At 39.2% G+C, this 25235-nt stretch overlaps 1 protein-coding gene across 1 annotated transcript; it reads right to left on the bottom strand.

Annotated features, from left to right (window-relative positions):
• Positions 1-1550: 1550 nt before the first annotated feature.
• On the bottom strand, positions 1551-19697 carry TFAM (transcription factor A, mitochondrial). Its single transcript, XM_059055220.2, has 7 exons — positions 19170-19697; positions 18482-18600; positions 17140-17210; positions 16580-16729; positions 12388-12483; positions 7179-7235; positions 1551-5406 (listed from the first exon to the last, which is right to left on the bottom strand). The coding sequence occupies exons 1-7, from the start codon at positions 19268-19270 to the stop codon at positions 5278-5280; spliced, it is 723 nt and encodes a 240-aa protein (XP_058911203.1). The 5' UTR covers positions 19271-19697; the 3' UTR covers positions 1551-5277.
• Positions 19698-25235: the final 5538 nt, after the last annotated feature.

Raw genomic sequence — 25235 nt, 5'->3', positions numbered from 1 at the left:
TATTGCTGTCTTTTGTTTTACTATTGCTTTGAACTCGTTATCAGGTAAATTACGTTTCATTTTTCCCCCCCTGGGGTTTTCCCTCCATTCATTTGAAATACATTCCTCTGTCTTCTCATTTGACTTTCTCTATTTGTCTCTATGAATTAGGTGAAACTGTTACCTATTATGGTCTTGTAGCCATGTCCTTCTGTGGGAGCATCCTTATGCAGTCTGTGTTAGCCCAGCGGCTTTGGTGGGAACTGGATCTGAAGTGAGCACAGGCCGTGTCTTCTCCTGGTGTGTGCTGATGGTAACTGCTTTGATGGGAGGTATGGCTAACGTCCAAGGGAACAGAACTAGAGTCAGATGTGAGCTGGGACTTGTCCCAGGCTCAGTGGTGGTTGTCACCCTATTGGAAAGCGGGACCAAGCCCAAGGGGCTGGAGCAGGAGCCCTAAGGGAGTTAAGTTTCTTCCTGGCATGATGGCAGTCTCTGCCTTGGTTAGGGGTGGTGTTGGGGCTGAGAGGTTGGAACATCATTTCTGAGCTGGCTTTGCTTTTTCTCTAGTGCACGCACACATGCATGATGGCAATGGCAGGCTCCACCTTGGTCAGAGGTGGGGTCAGAGCCCAAGGGGTTGGAACCCCACCTCTAGGCTGGCTTGCTCTTTCCCTAGTACATTCATACACGTGCAATTGTGGTGGCAGTCTTTGCCTTGGTCAGAGGTGAGGTTGCGGCCAAGGTGTTGGAGTTTCACCTCTGAGCTGGCTCTTTTTTCCCAGTGCATACATGTGTGTTGACAATGGCAGTCTCCACCTTAATGGGGAATGGTGCCAGTTCAGGAGGGACTGGAGTGGGATCCTGGTGCAGACTGGAGTGTACCCTGGGGTGTCCTGGCAGGCTGGCCAGAGCACCAGACAGTTTTCTATCTGCTGATCTGTGCTGGGACTGGGAGCAAATCTGTGTGTGCTCTTCAAGAGTGGAGTCTCAGTTTCTTACAGCCCTCCAGTAAGCCCCAGTGGTTTTCAAACCAACTAAGAGGGCTGTCTTCCTAGTGCATCCCAGGACTGGGATGCTTCATTTGGGGTGTGAATTCCTTGCTCCTTAGAAACGATCCCAAGCCTGTGACATCCCAATCTTCTGGATCACCAGCTAGGGATGCGAATCCTGGCTAGGATGCATCTCCTCCCTACCAGACTCTGTGTACAACAGCCTTGGTTGTACAAGAGCTGTTCTGCTAGTCTTCAGGTCTCCTTCACAAAGAATTGCTCTATACATAGTTGTATTTTTGATGTGTTCATTGGGCTAGGTGAGTTCAAGGTCTTCCTACTCGATCTTGATCCCACCCTGTCTCCAGATCAAACAAATAATTTAAACAGAATCTTAGAGTTGGGTATAACCAACCAACTTTTTAATGTGAAGGCTGATGGTTGGTAGTCTCTATAGTAAAAAGTCACTATGTCAGAGCTGTATAATTGTCCCTGAACATAATGGGTTTGAACTGTGTGAGTCTAACTGATATGCAGATTTTTTTCAACAGTAAATAATACTACAGTACTACATAACAGTTGGTTGAATCCACAGATGCAGAACTGCGTTTATAGAGGAAACACATACAGAGGGCCAACTATAAGTTATACATGGATTTTTGACCACATCCCTAACTCCTGCACTGTTCAAAGGTCAACTGTACTGCCTTTCTTATTCTCCTCTTATACATGACTTGTGGGGGTGGAGAAATGAAATTGGATAAATCTTAAATTAATACAGGCAAAAAAGTAAATTCAATTATTTTCTTGCACATCACATGTAAATCAGACACCATTATATAACGATGATTTAAATGACATTAGTGTGATTTTTCAATGTTTAGCTTATTTAAAATTCTTGTTTAGGGTCAATTTTAAGTATATAGCTTCTTAGCCAATAAAAAAAAATTTTTTTTAGTATTTTTTTAATGTGCTAGAAAACAGTTTCATGTATTTTCCATTAAATATAATCAATGATTTAATCAATTACCAAAAGTACTTTATTTGTGAACAATGTGAGAGACTGATGATACTAGCTTTGTATAGTTTTACTTTCTGTTTGGAAAGTTTTACAAATTCAAAGTAATAAATATGTTCATTTCTTATTCTTTCCAAAGGTTCAATTTTTTTTTAAGTATTAAAAAAAGTATTACTGCTTTAAATTTTCAAAACATGCAGTCTGTGCTTGTAACATTTTCAAATTTGTCTGTAAGAGCTTGGAGCTTTGAAAAGAAGGAGGGAGAGTGGCTGTGAGGAGAGGAAAGTAAGAGTATTCTTGAGGGAATTCTTATAGTAAAAAGATTGATAAAATTAAGAGAAATAATGGATATTGATTACTTAACTATATAAGAACTTCCTGCTGCTTTAGCACAACCTGGTGGTGATTAATTTTAGGTACAGTAAATGCCAGAAAAATCAAAGTTTTGTAGTTACTTTAACTCTACTTGTAGTAATATCATTTTAATTCAGAAATTTAAATATACACATTCATAGCCAACTATTTAAAAAAAGAAAGTGGCATTTCCAAAAAAGGAGTTAGCCAAAAGCAATAGCAAAATTACATGATTACAGTAGGCTGAATCTGCACATAATATCCCTTAAACATCAGAAAGTAAAATAATTACACACATACCCATCATCAATTTATTTCAAAAAATCTAATACTGGTACTCTAATGAACAAAAGTATAAACATCTCTTTATGACCGACTGCTCAGAAAAGCATAAACACTGCTTTCATTTCCTCAGCATCTTTTCCCTGGCACTATTCTTTAGCTCTTACAGCAATTTAATTTGTTGGGTCAATTTAAGAAAAGTCTAAAAAGTAAGGTGTTATATGACTGGACACTGGTTATTGATATAAGCTCTTATTCTTTATAACAATAGAATATTTGTACATATTGTTAAAGTGGATGGCATTTGATACATGGCATGCCAGTCTTCATCATGTACTGAAGTTTATTAAGAAAGGTGTGAAATCAGATTATCCTAATATTTAAAGTATTAATGACATTCTTTTAGAAACAAAGAAAAACAAATAAAATGATATTATCATAAAATGGTTTTGCTCTAGCTACTTTCACTGTTTCATACTTTTCTTCCCTATATTAAGATGTAAATATTTAAGAACTTACCAGACACTGAACTGATATTCAGGAAGATAAGATTTGAATGTGTTTGGTATAAAATGACATAGGTAGTTAAATGCTAAAAGAGCTCAGAAAGTAATTGCGAAGATGTGTTTTATACTACCCTTGTCCTGCAGGTGTTTACATAACTCATTTCTCTACCTCACCCATTCTATAATATGCATTACAAACACTGACTCCTATCTGCTCCCTAGGCTCATCTGAAGCACAGAACACAGTAAATTATTTGAGTGATTATTTTCTCCATTGTCCTGAGGATGATACAAAATCAGTACCATTCTAGATGCCATAGGGAATTAGGGCTTAATTCTCTTCTGGAAACCTAATTGAGAAAAGCTTGTGACAGACACTAGCACACGTCCTTTTCTTCTCTAACCCTTACTCCCCAGAATACTCTAGCCTCAGACCCACGGTGCCTATCTACCTATCTAATGGTAGGACTTTGTCCTGTATTCCTATCCACAGGGGAAAGTTGTTTGAATACACTCAGCTTCATATATTTAAATCTTAGGCTTCTCTTAAGCTATATTTTTCTCTACAGTCCCTACCTTTGCCAAATTCGGTATGTGAAAAGTCATTTTTTCATGACTTTTAACTTATTTTCTATCCACAAACTACAAAAATCTTCATTTGTTTCTGGAGATCTAAAATACACAATTTTTTGGCATAATATTTTGTATAATATAAATTGAGTTATCTTATTCCTGTGAACTGATGATGACAGTTGAATATTTTGCTCAAAAAGCTGGTGAGGATTTTGAAAACCTTTGCTTGACTCTCTGATAAACAAATGCTAAAGGATGGTAAGGTTTATATGCTAACTGGCAAATTCTTAAGGTTTATTTTACTGAGCCATAGCAAATAATTTAAGAGCATCTCATTCCACACTGTACAGGTCAGTCTTTGCAGGCTATCCATCTCTGTAACAACTAGTCAACTCTGTCACTGTTGCACAAAAGCAGCCATAAACAATAAGAATGAGTATGGCTGTGTTCCAATAAAACATTATTTATGGACACTGAATTTCGTATTAATTTTCATGTGCCTTGAAATGTTCTTTGTTTTTAACCATTTGAAATTGTAAACACAATTCTTACCTCACAAGGTCATGAAAAGCAGGCAGTAGGCTGGATTTTGCCAACAGGCCAGAGCTGGGTCCCATACATAGGCTTTTATACGTTATGCAAAATGTTTAAAAATTACAGGCTCCCAATCTAGAGACAGGAGACTTATGTTTTTTTAGATCTCTCATTTTAAAACTTATATCAAATAAGTTCTCTACTTTCTGGATAAATATACTCACATAAGAGAAAAAAATAATTCAGAATACAAATTCCTACTTTAAAAAAACAAAGAAAAAAAAAACCCCAGAAAGCTGTAAAATGAATGTCTCACCTTAAAACATATAATTAGGAAACACTTAAATGTTTACTCTATGCAATATAAAACAATATGCATAGATATGGTACATAATTTTTTAGTTTTTAATTTAGGAAAAAAGATAATGAGGAAAACATTTATGAATTTCTCTATCCCTTTTATAAAAGTTGCAACTGACACCAGAAATCTCTTGCATGTACAGCCGTCAACTCTGACTACAATATGAATTATACCTAGGATTTGGAATTTGCCAACAAGAGTTCTGGATGCTCTATTAAAAACGAACAATTATATCACAGAACATTATGGTTTCTACAAACTTTGAGACACTTTTGAAAAGGAAACTCCTGCCTCCATAATATAAGGAAACACGAATATTCTTTCCATAGTCATCGAGTATAAAAAAACTTCACAGTCTGATTTACCTTTATCAAAGGTAAAATGATTCACGGTTACATTTCATGGATTATTTTGATGCTCAGTGGTTCCTAAACACAAAATACATTCCACATGAACTCTTATCTGTTTGGGTTTTCCAAAGCAAGACACCAATACAAAATGTATTGAATTGGCTGGCAGAAGTCAATGGGCTAAAGAAAAGAAATTAAATATAAATGTTTACCAACTTGTATCCATTTTAATTTTACAACAGCTTTGGATATTGAGACCTAATTGGTTTCTTGTGTCTATCCATTATGAACATAATTCAATCTTCTATTTTAATACTTCTCAGGGTCACTATTTTGTTGTGTATTTCACTGAGCGTCGTACAAGATCATCTCGTCCAACTTCAACCATTTGTTCTTCCCAAGATTTCATTTCGTTATAATAACGAACTTTATCATCTTTAGCAAGTTGAATATATACCTGAGAAAAAGTGTAATCGTTAAAATGATTTCTTTAGAGGAATTTTTGCAATTAATTTCTGGAATGCTTTCCTATATATACTCTAGAAATTACCTTACTATTCTACATGTATAAAGGGGGATTGGAAACGAATGTTTTCGTGAGATAAAAAATTAGATGAGGGCTTCCCTGGTGGCGCAGTGGTTGAGAATCCGCCTGCCGATGCAGGGGACACGGGTTCGTGCCCTGGTCCGGGAAGATCCCACATGCCGTGGAGCAACTAAGCCCGTGAGCCATGGCCGCTAGGCCTGCGCGTCCGGAGCCTGTGCTCCGCAACGGGAGAGGCCACAACAGTGAGAGGCCCGCATACCGCAAAAAAAAAAAAAAAAAAAAAAAAATTAGATGAAAAAAGGTAAGAGATAAAGATTTTAAATATTAATGAAGTTGTTACAATTTCAGGGCTTGGAGTATGGAAAAGGAACAGGGTCAGGGTGTGACCATAACTGGATACAGCGACACTAAGTTATGAGTGACACCATTTTAAATACCAATTTTATTTGCAGTCAAATACTACCAGGGGGCTTCCCTGGTGGCACAGTGGTTAAGAATCCACCTGCTAATGCAGGGGACACGGGTTTGATCCCTGGTCTGGGAAGATCCCACATGCCATGGAGCAACTAAGCCCATGTGCCACAACTACCGAGCCTGCACTCTAGTGCCTGCGAGCCACAACTACTGAGCCCATGCGCCACAACTACTGAAGCCTGTGCCCTAGAGCCCCTGCTCTGCAATGAGAGGCCACCGCAATGAGACACACCCATGCACCACAACAGAGTAGCCCCCACTCGCCACAACTAGAGAAAGCCTCCACAGCAACGAAGACCCAACACAGCCAAAAATAAATTAATTAATTTAAAAAAAAAAAAAAGAAAGAAACCTACCAGGGACTTCCCTGGTGGTCCAGTGGTTGAGAATCTGCCTTCCAGGGGCTTCCCTGGTGGCACAGTGGTTAAGAATCCACCTGCCAATGCAAAGGGACACAGGTTCGAGCCCTAGGCTGGGAAGATCCCACATGCCGCAGAGCAACTAAACCCGTGCACCACAACTACTGAGCCTGTGCTCTAGAGCCCACGAGCCGCAACTACTGAGCCTGTGCGCCACAACTACTGAAGCCTGTGTGCCTAGAGCCCGTGCTCCACAAGGAGAAGCCACTGCAATGAGAAGCCTGTGCACCGCAATGAAGAGTAGCCCCTGCTCGCCGCAACTAGAGAAAGCCCACGGGCAGCAATGAAGACCCAATGCAGCCTAAATTTATGTATGTATGTATGTGTGTATTTATTTACTTATTTATTTATATATAAATAAATAAAAGAATCTGCTTTCCAATGCAGGGGACGTGGCTTCAATCCATGGTCAGGGAACTAAGATCTCATGTGCTTGCCGCGGGGCAACTAAGCCCACGTGCCACAACTAGAGAGAAGCCAGCACGCCCCAAGTAGAGAGAAGCCCATGCACTGCAATGAAGAGCCCATGCCTCAATGAAAGATCCCGTGTGCCACAACGCAGCCAAAAATAATAATAAATAAATAAATATTTTAAAAAATAAAATAAAATGAAGCCAATTAAAAAATAAACTACCAAAAGAGAAAAGCCATATTGGTTCCAAGAATATGAAAATAATTTTAAAATACTTTGTGTAATATAAGGCTGTTTTCACATGAATCAAGCCTTGCTCTAACATATTCTCATAGATATTCTAACTAGACACTTGAAACTAAAACCATACTACTTACTTGCTTTTGAGAACTAGAGAGATTTTTCCAGCTTTCATTTATAGTTTTCAGCTTTACCTGTAAAACAACATATTTTTAAGTACCAGATATAGGGATTTCAATGATTAAAGAAAAATGTTTTTTTATTATTCATTCCAATAACAAACACTCAGATATCAAGAAGCGCAAGCAAAGATTCATCAATTCTTAACATTTTTTCTAAGTAAAAATTATTCAACTGTTAAAATGTACAAAAATTAATGGTATGAAGGTATTTTAAAAGGTATCTTTTAAAAATCTGAGATATAATTGATACATAACATTAGTTTCAGGTGTACAACATAATGATTAGGTATTTGTATATATTGCAGAATGATCAGAGTAAGTCGTTAACATCCATCACCTTACATTGTTACAAATTTTTGTGTGTGATGAGAACTTTTAGGATCTACTCTCTTAGCAACTTTCAAATGTGCAGTACAGTATTTACTACAGTCACCATATTGTACCTTACATTGCCAGGGCTTATTTATTTATAACTGGAAGTTTGTACCTTTTGACCTCCTTCACCCATTTTGACCCCCATCCCCACCCACCAACTCTAGCAAACACCAATCTGTTATCTGTGTCTATGAGCTCTTTAAGATTCCACATATAAATGAGATTATACATTGTCTTTCTCTGATTTTTTTTCACTTAGCATAATACTCTCAAGGACAATTCACGTTGTCACAGATGGCAAGACTCCCTATTTATGATGGCTGAATAATATTCCACTGCATATAAACATTTTCTTTTTCCATTCATCTATCAATGGACACTTAGATTGCTTCCATGTCTTGGCTACTGTAAGTAATACTTCAGTAAACACGGGGGTGTATATATCTTTTTGAGTTAGTGTTTTAGCACAAGGGTTCCCTTTTTACCACATCCTTACCAACACTTGTTATTTCCTGGGTTTTTTCATAATAGCCATTCTAACAGGTATGAGTTGATATCTCATTGTAGCTCTGATTTACATTTCCCTGTTAGTGACGTTAAGTACCTTTTCAGGTACTTGTTAGCCATCTCTATGTCTTTCTTTGGAAAAATGTCTATTCAGATCCTTTGCCCATTTTTTAATCAGATTTTTTGGTTTTTTTTGCTGAGTTGTATGAATTCTTTAAATCATTTGCAAATATCTTCTCCCATTTGGTAGGATGACTTTTCATTTTGTTGATGCTTCCTTTTCCTGTGCAGATATTTATCTTTTTGGATTCAGAAACATTAATATTCAAGTATAAACCACATTCTGTCATAAACGAACTTCAAAGACTAAGTGTTTTATTTCTTCTCTGTAGCTTAATGTTTTCTTTTAAAATTTGTGCCAACATATTTAGGTATAGTCAGAGGAAAAATACAACACCAGTTCTTACTCTACTTAGCTGAACTTAACTATGTGACTTGGAAAAAGTCATATTACCTCCCTTAGGCTTAGTTCTTCATCTATAAAATTAAAGGGATGCAGGGATTCCATAGTGCGAGGAGAGGCAGAGAGGAGAGTGAGTACGCTTCACACAGCTTGTGCTGTTGCTACCAGAGAGCAAAGACTGAACGGTAAAATGGGTGGGTGGAGAATAAGGGGCAGAGAAGAGACAGAGGGATAGGAGAAGGAGAATGTGAGGGAAAGAGGGATATGGTTTGAAAAGTACCTGTTTAAAGCTAGGAGAATATCATCAATGATTTTAAGGAGAAGTAGAGTTAAAACAATGAACTTTACTATTCTGACCAGAACTTTGACTGAATTTTATTTTCCTATGAAGAAAAAATGAGGTACCAGATAGTATCTGAGCCTATGTTTTGAATATTTTAAACTTACCTTTATAAACACATTTAGTATACTCAGGGACAGTTACTAAATAACTGTTCTCTTAGCTTTGCAAAGAATTGCTTTAATGCTCTCAATTCTTTCATAACATATATTTTTGCTTATATTTAATCCATAGGGACTTCCCTGGTGACACAGTGGTTAAGAATCTGCCTGACAATGCAGGGGACATGGGTTCGAGCCCTGCTCCAGGAAGATCCCAAATGCCGCAGAGCAACTAAGCCCATGCTCCACAACTACTGAAGCCCACGCACCTAGAGACCGCACTCACAACAAGAGAAGCTACTGCAATGAGAAGCCAGCACACTGCAACAAAGAGTAACCCCCATTCGCCACATCTAGAGAAAGCCCGTGTGCAGCAATGAAGACCCAACACAGACAAAAATAAATAAATTCAAAAAATATATTTAATCCATAAAGTTTCACACTCAGTGCATTAAACAATAATTTATGAAGTTGCATGAATTTTCACTTAAAAAAATAAATCATGAAAAAAAATTAAAGGGATGGAAAGACATTTACTTTTGTTGCTTCTTAAAACCCCATTAAATGAGCCCTTCCACCATGTGAGGACACAGTGAGAAGGTGCCAGCTATGAACCAGAAAAGGGCCCTCACCATGATGGTGCCTTGATCTTGGATTTCCTAACCTCCAGAACTGTAAGCAATAAATTTCTGTGGTTTACTTATTTTTTAAAATTAAACTAAAATTTCTTAAGGCATAAAAACCACATGAACAAAGACAACAGGAGAGGGCAGTACCAACACAGCATTTGGAAGTTGAAGAACAGGTGGAGAAATGATACCTAAACCCAAAAAAGTAAAAGGCAAATTGATTTACAATGCAGAATTCTCAAGTAGCTCAGGAATTTGGCAGCACCAGACAGGTATAAATTAGGCTAAAACATGAGGATCGACTGAAAATCTGTTTAAAAAAGAGGTTAAATCCCCACCATGGGCAGATTCTATGATATTCATTCTCTTAAAAGGGTAAAATAATTATTCTGTGGATACCCAGTACAGTTGGGGCAATGGTAACATGTTGAAAACAGGGAGATTAAGTGAAAATGTATATCCCAGCAAGAAAAGCAAAAAAGGCCAAGAGAAAACAATACAGAAAAGCTAAGAAAACTAGAGGACCAGTTCAGAAGATGCATAAACAAATAATAAGAGTTCCAGAAAGTCAGAACAAAGAAAAAAGAGAAGGGGAGAAAAAAGAAAACAGATCACAGTCAAAAGACCAACAATCAAAATGGCTTCATACTTCTCGAAAGCAATTTAAAAAGCTACCAGAAAAAGCAATATTTTTAAATTTTTCAAAGAACATGATTTCCTAGAATTCTATGTCAAGTCAAACTATCAAACAAATGTAGACATGTTTAGACATGCAAGAACTCAAAAAATTAATCTCCCATGTACTCTTACTGGTGGAGATGCTGTAATAGAATCAGTAAACCAAGAAAGACAACAGAAGAAGCAAAAGCACCACAAGGATGATGATGAAGATCCAGGATGTCAGCTATGCACTAAGCATAGAAGGCAACAACCAAACTGGAACATATCAGAGGTCCCAGATTGAAACTGACAGAATATTTAATGCATCTAAATGTACTCAAAGCTAGTGAATATTGAAGAATTTGGGTGGAATTATGGATAGTACATAAAAAACTAAGCAAATACAAAAACAAGACATAATCAATTTCAGGGAAAGTTTTGCAAGAAATGAAAAATAATCATAGCAAATGGAACACCTCAGCTATGAATATGGTTTACATTATCATAATAATGTTAAGTACTCAATATTGATCTAAACAAAATTATGATAACTATATTGGGAGGCAGGATGATCGAAATGTGAACACTGGAATAAGAAAGAGTTAAATGTTCATCAAATAGTGAGAGGTAATGCCTAAAATATATGTAATGCTTAGAATTTAAAAAAAAAAATCAGGGGGTTTTCCTGGGGGCACAGTGGTTGAGAGTCCGCCTGTCAATGCAGGGGACATGGGTTCGTGCCCTGGTCCGGGAGGATCCCACATGCCACGGAGCGGCTGGGCCCGTGAGCCATGGCCACTGAACCTGTGTGTCCGGAGCCTGTGCTCAGCAATGGGAGACGCCACAACGGTGAGAGGCCCGCGTACCGCAAAAAAAAAAAAAAAAAATCAGGAAGTAACGATACGGAACCTTATTTAGAGATATGGAGGTAAATACCACAAGAATCGACTAAAACAGAATGTATTAACTCTGGAGTAAGGAATACGACAGCACGGTAAAACTAGTATCTTTCATAACAAGCCTTATTTTGATTCTTTAAACTATGAGGATGTATTTTTTACATGAATAAAAATGATATAATTGAGTTAATTTTAACTTCCAGGGATAAGGCCCAGCCATGAAGCTTCTGAAGTGATTCCAAGATGCAGTCAGAGTTGAAAACGACTGATTCAGGATTCTCAAGCATATAACCTTCTTATACTAATAAGAAGACTATCAATAAATCCAAGGTAAGTTAGTGACTGAGCAAATTCCAACTAAAAAAATAAATAGGCTTGCTTTTTTAGTAATGCAGGGCCATGGAAACGAAATTTAAAATCCCAAGGGGAGTAAATCAGTAAAAGTATATAGCCAGGAAAAAGTACATCACATATATACATTATTTAATCATATGTTCAACAGGATTTGTAAAATGATCTAAGTAACCCAAAGAGGCTGAGTGGCAAAAAACCTTCATCTCAGATTAACAAGAATTAGGAATCTGAACCGACAACTTCTCTTACCATGGCTTATTATAAAAGGAAAAATACAATTGTCAATTTGGAGCCTCTAAGAAGGAAATAAACGAAACACTAAGCCACAGAAGGAATGACAAGCTTTTTTTTTTTTCCTGCACATTCATATGACATTCACATGCGTAATAGATTCCTGTGGGCAAAACTAAAATTTTATTAAAGGATATAACATGAAGCCATAGGTTACACTCAAATCCCAGTACAAAATATTAACCTCAACCCTACTTTCCCAGTGACTGTAAAACAGTTAAGAACTGCTGGATAAGAAGTCTCCAGAACTTTAACAACCCTATAAAGCTGAAAATTTTATATGTTTTTTGAATTTTAAAAGTTGACTCTCTCTCTCTATGTATATATAGGCAACTACATATTCAAATTACTTGTATATGGTAAGAAAAAGGATTCTACTTTAAAAGAGATACAAGAAAGAGGGCCTTATTTGTATAGTATTTGTTTACAGTAATTTACCACTTTTCTTCACCATGTGACATGTGGCACCCCTAAAATTTCCTGTCTAGGTATTTTAAAAATTGGAATAAACAAAAATTTAAAAAATAAACACATCTCTGTTTTACCTGTGATGTACCATCCTTAGCTTCCTGAAAGCGTTCAGCCATAAAAATGTTATAAGCTGAGCGAGGTCTTTTCGGTTTTCCAAGCATTGTTAACTCCTAAGTAATAAAAATGGAAGAGTGAGATAAAGTTTTAACCTCTATGAGACTTAATTTCACCTACAGAAAAACTTCATTCACTACTATGCATTACAGAATGTTCTTTAAAGTGAACATTATGATTCTTATATAAAGTATGTGATTGTTCCCTCTTGGGGTCAGAATTTTTCTAGTACTGTTTTGAAAATTCTAATAAATTTTGTGAGTTATTTTTCATAGAAAAACATTTCCTTTACATATTATTTTAATGGTCTCCATGAACTGAAAAACTGAGCACATATGTACAACATCTTTTTGTACACCACCATCTCCTTGGCCAAAGCACTACAAGTCTCCACCACAACTCAAGAACATTAGAGTATCTGTTTAATAATCTCTCATTTCATTTCCTTCCTTGCATGTCTCTCAACCTTTAACCCTCAACAGATATGTTAATTTCAATTCTTTTTACTAGGTATCAAAAGGGGTCAGTGGCATGCATTATCTAATGAAAGATACTGCATCATCTTAACTTATTTAGTTGCTGAATTTGATAGTAATTTGAAAAATGATGGAGCTTTTAATGGCAATTTGGTTACAGTCAATAACAAACCCAACTTTCATTCATAAGTAAAAGTAGGGCTTCTCTGATTTACATGCAGAGATCACTTTCTTGGCCCTGAACCTCTCAGTCAGGAAACTAGGCATTTTACAACTTAACTATGCATTTCCCCTTTTGTTTCTAGAGCTACTGCTAGGGATTTCTCTCCTGGGTGCTTCACCTGCAAATTCCTGGTTCCCACACTTCTCACCCACTCTCTAACTAGTTGGAACTGGGAATCTAATGGAAAGAAAAATTCCAACAGAGAGAAAGAATGGAAACACTCAGACTTCAGGTTTCTGGTTCCACATGTAAGGAGTCTGGAAGTCACCACTCCATCCTAACAAGTATAAAGCTGAACAGACTGGAAAATCAACAAATCCTCTTGGATGCACAGAAGAGAGGACACATGGCAAACTGCTGCCCCCAAGATTGAAGAGACAGACACAGAGGGGTGAACACAGGGAGTCGAGGCTTACCGGAGCAGAGACTCAGGAATGGAAACCAGTGCTGGGGAGGAAACTGAACTGCAGTTAACAAACTGCTGGAGGCTCCATGCAGACAACTCTGAGAGTTACCCAGTCATAGGAAGGACCTCACATTGTGAGGTTTATCCCCAGGAACCTGACCAGATTCCAACAGTAAATATCAAGAAAAATCCCCTCTTGCTTTCAGCAGGATGAGAGGAAAAGGAAACATTTTGAAATGCCTGAGCATTTTATTATTCTTAACAAGGCCTGCCCTCAGGGTAAACTAGTTAATCAGAACCTAACCTGCTGGTACTATCAGAGCCTAACTGACTTCAATGAAAGGAAATACCTGACTACAGCTTATTCTAGCCATCCTGTACCACCTACAAAGGGGAGAAAAAACTGAGAAACACTTGTAAACTTCACAGTGCCAAGGCATAGGCTCATTAAAAGACCAAGACCTAAGCACAGGACTGTAGAATGCTTCCCTTATCCCCATGCCCTACCGTATTACTAAGGCCTATATACAGCATTTCTTTTTACCCAGCACATCATGTCCAGCTATCAAGAAAAAATTTCAGGGCTTCCCTGGTGGCGCAGTGGTTGAGAATCTGCCTGCCGATGCAGGGGTCACGGGTTCGTGCCCTGGTCCGGGAAGATCCCACATGCCGCGGAGCGGCTGGGCCTGTGAGCCGTGGACGCTGAGCCTGCGTGTCCGGAGCCTGTGCTCCGAAACGGGTGAGGCCACAACAGTGAGAGGCCCGCGTACCACAAAAAAAAAAAAAAGAAAAAAAAAAAAAGAAAAAGAAAAATTTTCAAGGCATACTAAAAGGCAAAAACCTAATTTGAAGAGACAAAGCAATACTCAGAACTAGACATGACAGGGATGCTGTAATTTATTAGACCAGAATTTTAAAACAACTGTGATTAATATGCTAAGGATTCTAGACAGCTTGCAAGAACAGATGGGCATTGTAAGCAGAGATGGAAATCATAAGAACCAAAAAGAAGTGCTAGAGGGACTTCCCTGGTGGCACAGTGGTTAAGAATCCACCCGCCAATGCAGGAGACACAGGTTCGATCCCTGGTCCGGGAAGATACCGAATGCTGCAAAGCAACTAAGCCTGTGAGCCACAACTACTGAGCCTGCGCTCTAGAGCCCATGTGCCACAACTACTGAAGCCCGCGCACCTAGAGCCGGTGCCCCGCAACGAGAAGCCACCGCAGTGAGAAGCCCGCGCACCACAACGAAGAGTAGCCCCCACTCGCTGCAACTAGAGAAAGCCTGCACACGGCAACGAAGACCCAACGCAGCCAAAAATAAATAAATAAATAAGTGCACAATCATTTTTTTAAAAAAATAAGTGCTAGAGATAAAAAACACTAACAGAGGGAATTCCCTGGCAGTCCAGCGGTTAGGACTCTGAGCTTCCACTTCAGGGGGCATGGGTTTGATCCCTGGTCAGGGAACAAGCTGCATGGCGCAGTAAAAAAAAAAAAAAATCCTCGAAAACCCAAAAGCAAAAAGAACAAAGACTGAAAAGAAAACATAACAGAATATCCAACAACCATGGGACAACTACAATAGGTATAACACACATGTAGGGTATATGAGGAGAACAGAGAAAGGAACAGGAGAAATATTTGATCCGCCCAATCCTCATTTCTGGTCCTCCTCACTCTTAAGTACTGGTTTGGGTGCATTAAGGAGAAAGGGAGAGCAAAAAAGGGAGAGTAAACCCTAGTTCTCAACCCTCCAAATACCATCCCTATGCAGAGACTGTTATTTCTCATTCTTAGTATCTTTTCTGGCTTCTTTTTACTAATTTGATCAGCCGTCTCAGTTTACTATCACTGACATGAAATTGGCTGAGTCCTCAACCCGAGTGCTAGGAGGGCTTAAGACATTAGGGTTGGGGAGAGAGATCCTAGCACCTCACATTAAAGGCTAGAATCTACTTTTTTGTGTGTGTGTGTGGTACGCGGGCCTCTCACTGCCGTGGCTTCTCCCGTTGCGGAGCACAGGCTCTGGACACGCAGGCTCAGCGGCCACGGCTCATGGGCCCAGCCGCTCCGCGGCATGTGAAATCTTCCTGGACCGATGCACAAACCCATGTCCCCTGCATCGGCAGGAGGACTCTCAACCACTGCACCACCAGGGAAGCCCTAGAATCTACTTTTCCAGAGAAATAGTTTTAACTCTGATGACCCTTTTCTATTGTATATGTACTGGACCAGCAAGTTCTCCACCTGACACCTAATACTACAGAAAGATGTAGTTTAACTATCAAACAATGGAATTTATATGGATTAATACCTTAAGCTGGAAACCACTAATTTTGAAACGTGGGGTTTTTAATGAGGAAAAACAGGACTTCATCCTAAAGGCACTTCTTATTTGATTAGATACAATAGGCACTTTTTTGTTGTTGTTTTTTCTAGTACGCGGGCCTCTCACTGCCGTGGCCTCTCCCGTTGCGAAGCACAGACCCCGGACGCGTAGGCTCAGCAGCCATGGCTCACGGGCCCAGCTGCTCCGCAGCATGTGGGATCTTCCCGGACCGGGGCACGAACCTGTGTCCCCTGCATCGGCAGGTGGACTCTCAACCACTGCGCCATCAGGGAAGCCCCAATAGGCACTTTTTAAACATTGCTGAGTTAATTAATTAATTCAGTCTATTCAGCAATATTCAGAATCAAATTCACCATTACCTACAGAACAATTCAAATCAGTAGGTTATTCTAGACAAGACCCAGAAGCAAGATTCTTCCTATTCCTAATTTGGCTGTTTCATACAGCTTTCATGCCAGTCCTAACTATATATCTTAAATTCAGATGCATCCAGAAGTAGCAAAAAGTGTTTCCAAAACAGACTCAAAGGCAAGTGGTCCTAGTGGCAGAAGGGAACTATCCTGTTTTTTCCTAACTAGAGTATACTTGATGACATTCTACCATATCATCAAAATAAGACAAAAACACCTATACTCATAGATATATATATTTCAATTATTTGCCACAGGAAAAGAATATTTCAATGATACTCACTCTCTTTCTTATTAACGCTTTCTTTTTTAAACGTTTCTGCATGATTTCTTTTTCCAAAGATACCATTTGACTTGGAGTTAGTTGTTCTCGAATTCTATTTATCTCTTCTTTGTATGCCTGCCAGTCTGTCCTGTAAGCATCTTCGTATATCTAGAAATAGAAAACTCATATAAGAAGTCAATAAACTGTTGTTGACTAATTAAACATAGCACACCTGTCAGGGAAAGACAACTGCATGACTTTTGGTAAAGACAGACTGAACCACCAAGTGAAAAATGTGCTCTCAGATCACATTTATAAGTCACATATTTTTCATACACATGATTACCGAGGTGAGAGTCCAGTAATTAGCCTTCAACTTCAAATTGCTGCCAACCCTTCATCACCACTCCCATACATCCATATTCTCATCATTTATGTGGATCAGAACGTATGTTCCTTTGTAGACAATGGATGTTAAAAAAAAAAAAACTCTGGGTCATCTGGTTCCTTAAAGGACATGACAATTGTTCTTAACTACAGAATAAATGGTCAGCAATGTTGAAAACTTATATGCTTACCTTTTTCTCTGCATCAGGAAGTCCCCTCCATATCTCAGCGATTTTTTTAATTAGTTCTGAATTTTTTGCATCTATGAAATGAAATAAAGTAAAAATTGATGTCACAATTTTGTCTCAGGATCAATTTCTAAAGACTTCCAGGAAAGCATAATCCATTAGCTCTAAAATTAAGTATTTTTACAGATACCTCTATACCACACATAACTTAATACAATGATTTAGCTTTTCTCTAACCAACTAATTTAAATACGATAAATAATTTAATATTTTCTAACATTGTTAAAGTCTGTTATCTAATAATTAGGGATTATCACTTACCACCAAAATGGTCCTCAGAAATTGATTACTAGCTTAAGTCATTGCGTAATCAGTGTCTACAAGTTTTTTACTTCACATTTCAATCAAAACATTTTTTTCAAGTCTTTCAGGAATTATCAAGTTCATTAAACCTGACTAAACAACAAAATATAGTCTTGATTCATGTACCACCACCTTGTGTATATCAATTACAGAAATACCATTTGCAAACAAACTAAATTATACTAAAACCAATTCATTATTCCCCATTGCCTTCCTCATCTTAACTGGAATGACAGGGTAAAAATGATTTAACAAACCACTTGTTAGTTTCAACTCCTACATTTTAAAAGATGTGAGTACTGAAGCATGTCTCTTAAACCAGTTCTTTATAATGTAAGACTACTAACAGCTCATTTGATTTTCACAGGTGCCCTGTGATGTACTGCATGTGAAAAGGCTTTAGAAATCATAAGCAAAGGTCAGCAATTACTAATTTAGTCATTATCTTTACACTGTAACCTAAATAAAGACCCACACCCTTTCTAGGGAGTCAACAAACCTCCTAACTGGAAATCTTTCAGAACTCAAGAACTAACTTTCAGTGAAAAAGCTCCTGAAATTAACAGTAATTTGTGTAGAGCTTTACAGTTTACATAACATGTCCACATAAGTTATTTCATCGCAACTTTATTAATAATTGCCAGTGGCAGAAGCAGGAGCTAAGCAAAAGGTAAAATGATTCATCAATGGTCCTCTGGGCCAATGGCAAAAAGGCCCAAAATTCAGCTTTTTCATCCTCTTCCCTGGGTGCTTTCCACTCTGCATGCTATTTTAAAAATACCTTTCACTAGTTCTCAATTACATTTAAAGCATTTTTATTTGGTAAAAAATATGTTATACCTCCTATTTTACAGAACAACAAACAGAATGGTTATGTTTCTGCATTCATGGATACTTTGGTAGTGAAAATCAAGTTTCCAATTAAACTGCTCAGTGGCCTCTTTATTACATCAAAGAAGAGTATATAGACCAAATTCCTCACCTGGGTTCTGAGCTTTAAATATGGGTAGCTGTTCTTTAGAAAATCGAACGTATGAAGTCATAGGTTTCTTTGGATAACCAATGAAGTTAGATGAAAACCATCTTGGTACATTCGCAAAACTACATACAAATAAAAAGAAAATAACCAATGTTAAGCATTTAAGTGCCCATATTCGTAAGGATCTGAACACAGATGCCAAACAAGATGTCATCAAGATGCTATATATCTGACACCTTCGACAAGAACGATAATGACATTTAAAATCCTGTCCTATCCAGAGGCAAAAGCTTGCAAAACTTAAGTCTCAAAGCCCTTATCTCCTAGGAAGGGCAGACAACTGAGGAAAGCGTGTACACTCCAGCTCCTGGGCCCCGCTTCCTTAATGCCTAGATGAAGGCAGGAGATTCTTGGAGCGACTTCGTAGGGGACGCCGAACCGGGTGCTTCAAAGTTAGACAGTAAAAAGGGGCTGGGAGGGGAAAGGTAGCCGGAAGCAAGGCACGGGGTACTGATGCAGTAAGGCCTGGTCTCAAAGCCACCATCCCCGTGGCAAGGTCGAGGTCTGAATCACAGGGCCAACTCGGCCCTGACCTTTTAGGAGGGGCAGAAAGCGGAGAAAAGCGTCTACATTCCAACCCCAGGGGGTCCTGAGCCCTGCCGCCTCCGGAGGCGCAGGCGAGCAGTCCTACCTGAGAGGAGAGCGCAGTCGACTGCCACATCCCGCGCAGAGGTCCGCTCCTGACTTTCCCAGAGCACTCAGCACACCCCATACGCCCCGGAGAAGCGCCATTGCATCCGCAGACGAAGCACTGAGCAGGCCCCAATCTCGTACAGCGCCCGGGCACAATAAAACAGCCCCAACAAGGACGACTTGAACCCACGAGCTAACCGCCAAACTTACTATCAGACCCGCCACTCGCAAGGCACTATGGGACGTCGGTTAACTTCCGGTTTGGATGGGGGCGGGGCAAGGAAGACGGCGCAGGCGCTGTAGTGGGTTCCTTGGTGGGCGGGACTACGAAGAAGTACGAGGAACTCGCGGGCGGAGAAGGGAAACCGCCGCCCTGCTCAGCAGTGCCTCGAGGGGGCGCTGCTGAGCCGCCTCTGCCCCCATCCGCAGTCCGCCCTCCGCAGACTGTTCAGCCGCTGGCCCAGGAGGCTGATGGAGGCACGGCGGTGGCCTCACCCGGACACGGTACTGGCTGGCCTGTGACGACGGGAAGGACTAGTACGTAACAGACAATTTTACCACAGTGCAGCTGTGCCACCCACGCTTCTCTGAGGTCAGGTTGCTGGGTGCTACGCGCCCAGCAGAGTCCCTCAGTTCAAGCAGGAGCTGGAGCTCAGAGTCCAAAATGGCTGCCGAGGAGGGGTGTTGAGGCATGGTTGCAAACCTTAAAATGCATATTCCCAGGCCTTGCAGCAGATTCAGTATGTCTGTGTGGGTCCCAGGTTCCTCAAGGTTTAACAAGTTCTAATGCCAGTGGTAATGGGACCACATTAAAGTAATACCGATCCGGACCATCACCCCATCCACTGTGACTACCGCTGACGCAGTCTTCAAGCTTGACATCCAACCCCTGCTTGATTTGTGGGGAGCAGACTTTGGCTAGTTAGTTGTGCAGACTAGAGTTCTAGCCTCAGCATTAATTTCTTGATCCGGGAATGTCGCATCCCCTCCCTGGGATTTAATTCCCCCACTGCAGCTGAGGACGCTGGACTAAGTCAGCGTTTTCCCAACCAAAGCCCTGAGAACGTGTGACAAGTATGCCTTGAAATTTTTTCTTTTTTTAAATAAATATTTATTTATTTACTTTTGGCTGTGTTGGGTCTTTGTTGCTGCATGTGGGCTTTCTCTAGTGGTGAGCGGGGGTTACTCTTCGTTGTGGTGCGCGTGCTTCTCATTGCAGTGGCTTCTCGTTGCGAGGCACAGGCCCTAGAGCGCGTGGGCTTCAGTAGTTGCGGCACGCGGGCTCAGTGGTTGTGGCTCACACGGCCTCTGGAGAGCAGGCTCAGTAGTTGTGACGCACGGACCTATATGCTCCGCAGCATGTGGGATCTTCCCGGACCAGGGCTCGAACCCGTGTCCCCTGCATTGGCAGGCGGATTCTTAAGCACTGTGCCACCAGGGAAGTCCTGCCTTGAGATATTGATAGATGTGCTGTACAACCATTTCCCATGTGTACAATGGCATGAAGAAGATTGGGAAGACCTAAACTAAAGCTATGGAAGGGTCCTTCTAGCTCTCAAGTTCCATTTATTTCAAAGATAGCCACCTCCTGAAACAGCCTTTCCTCTGTTGGATATCTTTGTTAGAAAATTCTTACCAGTGTAATATTGAGCTGAGAGTCTGTAGCTTTGAAACATTGGTCCTTCGGTGCCATAAAAGATTAAGCCCACTTCTTTTAAGTGGTAAGCAACTATCACCACTTCCTTTTCACAGACTCTCAACATTGAAAGGGACCTTCCAGCTCATCTGTTCAAACCTCTCACCCTGTCATGGAAGAAACAGGGCTGCGTTTTATTGTTTGTTTTTTTCTGAGTACATGCTATGTACAAGGCCCCAAACAAAGATAGACACAGCATTCTCCCCACCTGCAGTGAAAACTAGTGGCAGAGGTAAAGAGAGGAAGAGTTGCAGTACAGTGTCAAGATAGAGGTAAGTATAGGCTAGAATTCCTTATAATTACATTTTAGCTAATTTCTGAAATAATTTTTCTTTATATTTTTCTAGAGTATTTTTATTCTTTCAGATGTTTGATATAAAGTTAAACTTCTTTTGGATATTTAAAAACTTGTTTTAATGTGTCATTTTCATAAATCTTGCTATAAAGTTCTTATAAATATGATCTATAACATTTCTGTTTTCATCAGATTCCAATATTCTTTAAAACTCATATACACTGCAGTGATCATTTTATTCCAAACTCAGCATTTACACAGAAAATATAATTCTACCTACTTAACACTGTCTTTGAACAAAAAGGCATATGGCCTCATGTATATTTACTTTATAAAGCTTGAAGACTTTTCCAGACTTTTCCAGGGTTCTATCCCTTTATTTTGTTTTAAAATTTCATCTGCTCCCAGTGTTTCAGTCCCAACTGACTTCAACTATCAGTTACATCCTCATGGTTCCCAATTTCATATTGAATCCAGACCTCTCCTTTTACTCTCACATCTATTGGGTTGGCCAAGAAGTTCGTTCGAGTTTTTCCGTTGCCATAAAAATCTTACGGCAAACCCAAATGAACTTTTTGGCCAACCCCAATATATAGACACTGGCATCCTTACCATCATGTTTCACAGATACCTCAGTTTTCCCTGAACAGAATTCACTATCTTTCCCCTATCTTGAACTCCTTCTCTTGGTAAGAGGCACCAGTATCCCGCTGGAATCATGGAAGCCAATAACTTGATAAACTATTATATAATCTCCCTCATTCACACTCCTCACCCATCAACCAACTAATGATAAGTATTGCTGATTCTATTTCATTAGCCGCTCTAGTAAGTATTTCCTCCTCTTCCATCACATTTTGATCAGGCCAGTAGTGTGTTGGTAGATCAGCTCTCCGAAAAGAGAGCCCTAATTTGTAGTGTTTGCTGAGATCTGTGGTGTAAATAAATACTCGCATGGCTGATTTCAAACCACCAACTGAATGTCACTGAACCTGAGGTTGGGAAGAGATATATATATAATTGGCTTTTTAAGCCAGTACCAGTCAGCTCCTGTATGCCACTGGTTCACAACGGCTCTATCTCTTTTTTTTTTTTTTTTTTTTTTGCAGTACGCGGGCCTCTCACTGTTGTGGCCTCTCCCATTTCAGAGCACAGGCTCCGGATGCGCAGGCTCAGCAGCCATGGCTCACGGGCCCAGCCGCTCCGCGGCATGTAGTATCTTCCTGGACCGGGGCACAAACCCGTGTCCCCTGCATCCGCAGGCAAACTCTCAACCACTGCGCCACCAGGGAAGCCCGGCTCTGCTCTCTTTTCCCAAAATCTTACAGTAGTTTTCCTACTTTCTTTCTTTTCTTTTTTTTTTTGGCTGCGTTGTGCAGCATGTGGGATCTTAGTTCCCGGACCAGGGATTGAACCCATGGTCCTTGCAGTGGAAGTGTGGACTCTTAACCACTGGACTGCCAGGAAAGTCCCCAGTTTGCCTACTTTCAGTCTTACTTACCTCCAAACCATATTTCACACTGTCACCAGGTGAGTCCTTCTAAAAGGCAAATCCCATTCATTCATTTGTTCATGAATTATGAATGGAGCAGCAACTCTGTGCCAGGCAGGCAATGATCACATTTCTGTACTTGAAACCTTCAATGACTCATGATTACCCACAGAATCAAGTTTAAATTCTCATGTATGACATACAAGTCCTCCATGAACTGGCCTTTCTCCTTCTTCTGAGGCTTCATTCCTCACTGCACTTTTGCCTGAAATAGTTTATTATTTAAATATCCATGTCTTGTCTGTTAATAAATACATCAAAGCACTTCAATTTGGCTCTGAGTTTACCATTGCATTTTGTGTGATATGCCAAAATTATGGAAATTACTGGACAAGCATACAGACTTAGAAGTTAGATCCAAGTTCAAATCCCGTGCTTGTTACTGTGTGACCTTGCTAAATGACAATCTCTCTGTCCCAGAGTTTTCCCCTCTGTGAAATGGGAACAGTGATAGTTGATTCTTAGGATTGTTATGAAGATTAAATTAGAGAGTGTATAAAAAGTTCTTACTACAGTCCCTGGCACAGAGTAAAAAGCTCAATAAATAATAGCTATCTTTTATTTTTTTGGCTGTGCCATGTGGCGGGTGGGATCTAGTTCCCTGACCAGGGATGGAACCTGTGCCTCCTGCGTTGGGAACACAGAGTCTTAACCACTAGACTGCCAGGGAAGTCCCAACAATGGTTATCATTATCCTTACATTATTCATAACACTTATTATTAGCTTCTAAATAATTATAGGTATAGTATGGATTGTATCCAAACAAAAAAGTCATATTTGCCTCACAGCCCTGTCTTTTATTTTGTCATTTTCTCTCCCAATTAAATAACATACAAATTATATACCAGCATTGCTCCTCTCTTCCTATTGAACTTTTAACATTTCTTAATTATTAGTGATGTTTTGAGCATGAACACTATGGTAGGTGATGAAAAATTAAAACAACACACACTTAGGTTGGAATTGTTCTTTAATGTTTTCAGAACATCTTTATATAACTGTATTTGATTATATGATTCACGAATTGAAGAAGTAGACAGAGCAAGTATTGTCATGATCATGGTTCCCAATTTACAAATGAGAGAAATTAAGTTCAGAAAGCCCATGTCACAATGTTACAACAATTAATAAGATGTGGAAATGAACACCTGGTCTTCCAGTTCATTGTCTTGCACTTTTCCCATTATATCAGACTATCCCTCAGACTCAGTCAACACACCACATCATTCCAGCCCCAAGTATCTTCTTTGGATCTTCTAGACTATGTGAACTCATATTATTTACTTGTGACATATCATATAGCACTCTGGTTGTTAATCTTTTTTATGTGTACATATTTTTTTCCTCAATAGATAGTAAGCTATACTTGAGGACAAGACTAAGTCTTATGCTTCTTTCTGTCCCCTATAATACTAGCATAGTACATTGAGCATGACAGATGGATGGAGGGAGGGAGAGAAAGAGAGAGAGGGAGATTAAAAAATGTAAAAAGATTAGTTTTACACAAATTATTTATATACAAATTTGGCACCACAGAAAACAGCAGCTACCTGTTAGAAGTGTCATTTGCCAATAGAAGGGACAGTTATGTGTGTAGATGGGAGCAATGTAAAATTTGGGAACATATATATGAAAGCAATGATCATGGTTTATTGATATTGCACACTAGTAAAGCTGAAAGTAGCACCAATAAATAGCAGCAGCAGCAGTCAGAGACCACGATAATTCCCTGGTGAATAAGAGATCCATAGTTATCACTTGAAGAAAAAAATATTCTTAAGAGAAAGCAGTCTTGCTTTTGTAATTATAATGGACAAATAATCCAGCTACAACAGGAACAATCACCTAGTAGGTTTAGCATGAGGAATAGATGTAATTCTGAACTCATAAGTAAAATATATTTCTAGAAATAAGGTTATACTGTAAACACCACATCTAAAGACAATGTACTCATCAGCAATTAAATAGCACTGTGATAGGCATTGGAAGTGGTACAAAAAGGATAAGACATCGTTCCTCTTTCAACAAGTTTACAGTTTGGGGAAATAAAGTATAAACACACACAAATTATAAAAGTATAACAATTCTTTGCAGCAATATAAGAAAAAAATTATAATCTGAATATCTCCTAGCTTATCTTTCCTGTAAATCAAGATTTTAATAAAGTATGTGAAAAAACTACATGTATAATTTTTTCCTTCAAACGATTTTCATTCACTTAGGGTCTATTATCATCTCACAGCAGTTTGCCTTTGAAAACAGTACACATGCCGCGCAGTGCAGCCAAAACATAAAAAACAAAACAAAAGCAAAAACAAAACCAAACCAAAAAAATCCAACAGTATACAAAAGGATGGTAAGGAGAGAAAAATTCTAAAGAAAGATCTATTGCATGTTAATAGTTCTGAGATATCTAAATTAGTTTATGAATTACTTCTCAATTAGAACAAGGTATGCAACCTTAATTATTAAGAGGGTATCAGAGTTATTTTTAGCCATTGCTATAGCAGTATTATGCAA

The sequence above is a fragment of the Kogia breviceps genome, chromosome 2, assembly GCF_026419965.1.
Source record: "Kogia breviceps isolate mKogBre1 chromosome 2, mKogBre1 haplotype 1, whole genome shotgun sequence".
In the NCBI taxonomy this organism is placed as follows: Eukaryota; Metazoa; Chordata; class Mammalia; order Artiodactyla; family Physeteridae; genus Kogia; species Kogia breviceps.
The sequence above is the reverse complement of the archived record's forward strand: the minus strand, read 5'-3'. Positions and strand labels throughout refer to the sequence as shown.

Excerpts from the sequence above, each read along its gene's own strand:
- TFAM (XM_059055220.2), bottom strand. The coding sequence starts at position 19,270 with ATGGCGCTTCTCCGGGGCGTATGGGGTGTGCTGAGTGCTCTGGGAAAG. Across the intron at positions 18,601-19,169 it reads CGACTGCGCTCTCCTCTCAG|TTTTGCGAATGTACCAAGAT; the intron begins GTAGGACTGCTC and ends ATTTGTATGTAG. Across the intron at positions 5,407-7,178 it reads TCTCTAGTTCTCAAAAGCAA|GTATATATTCAACTTGCTAA; the intron begins GTAAGTAGTATG and ends ACTTTTTCTCAG.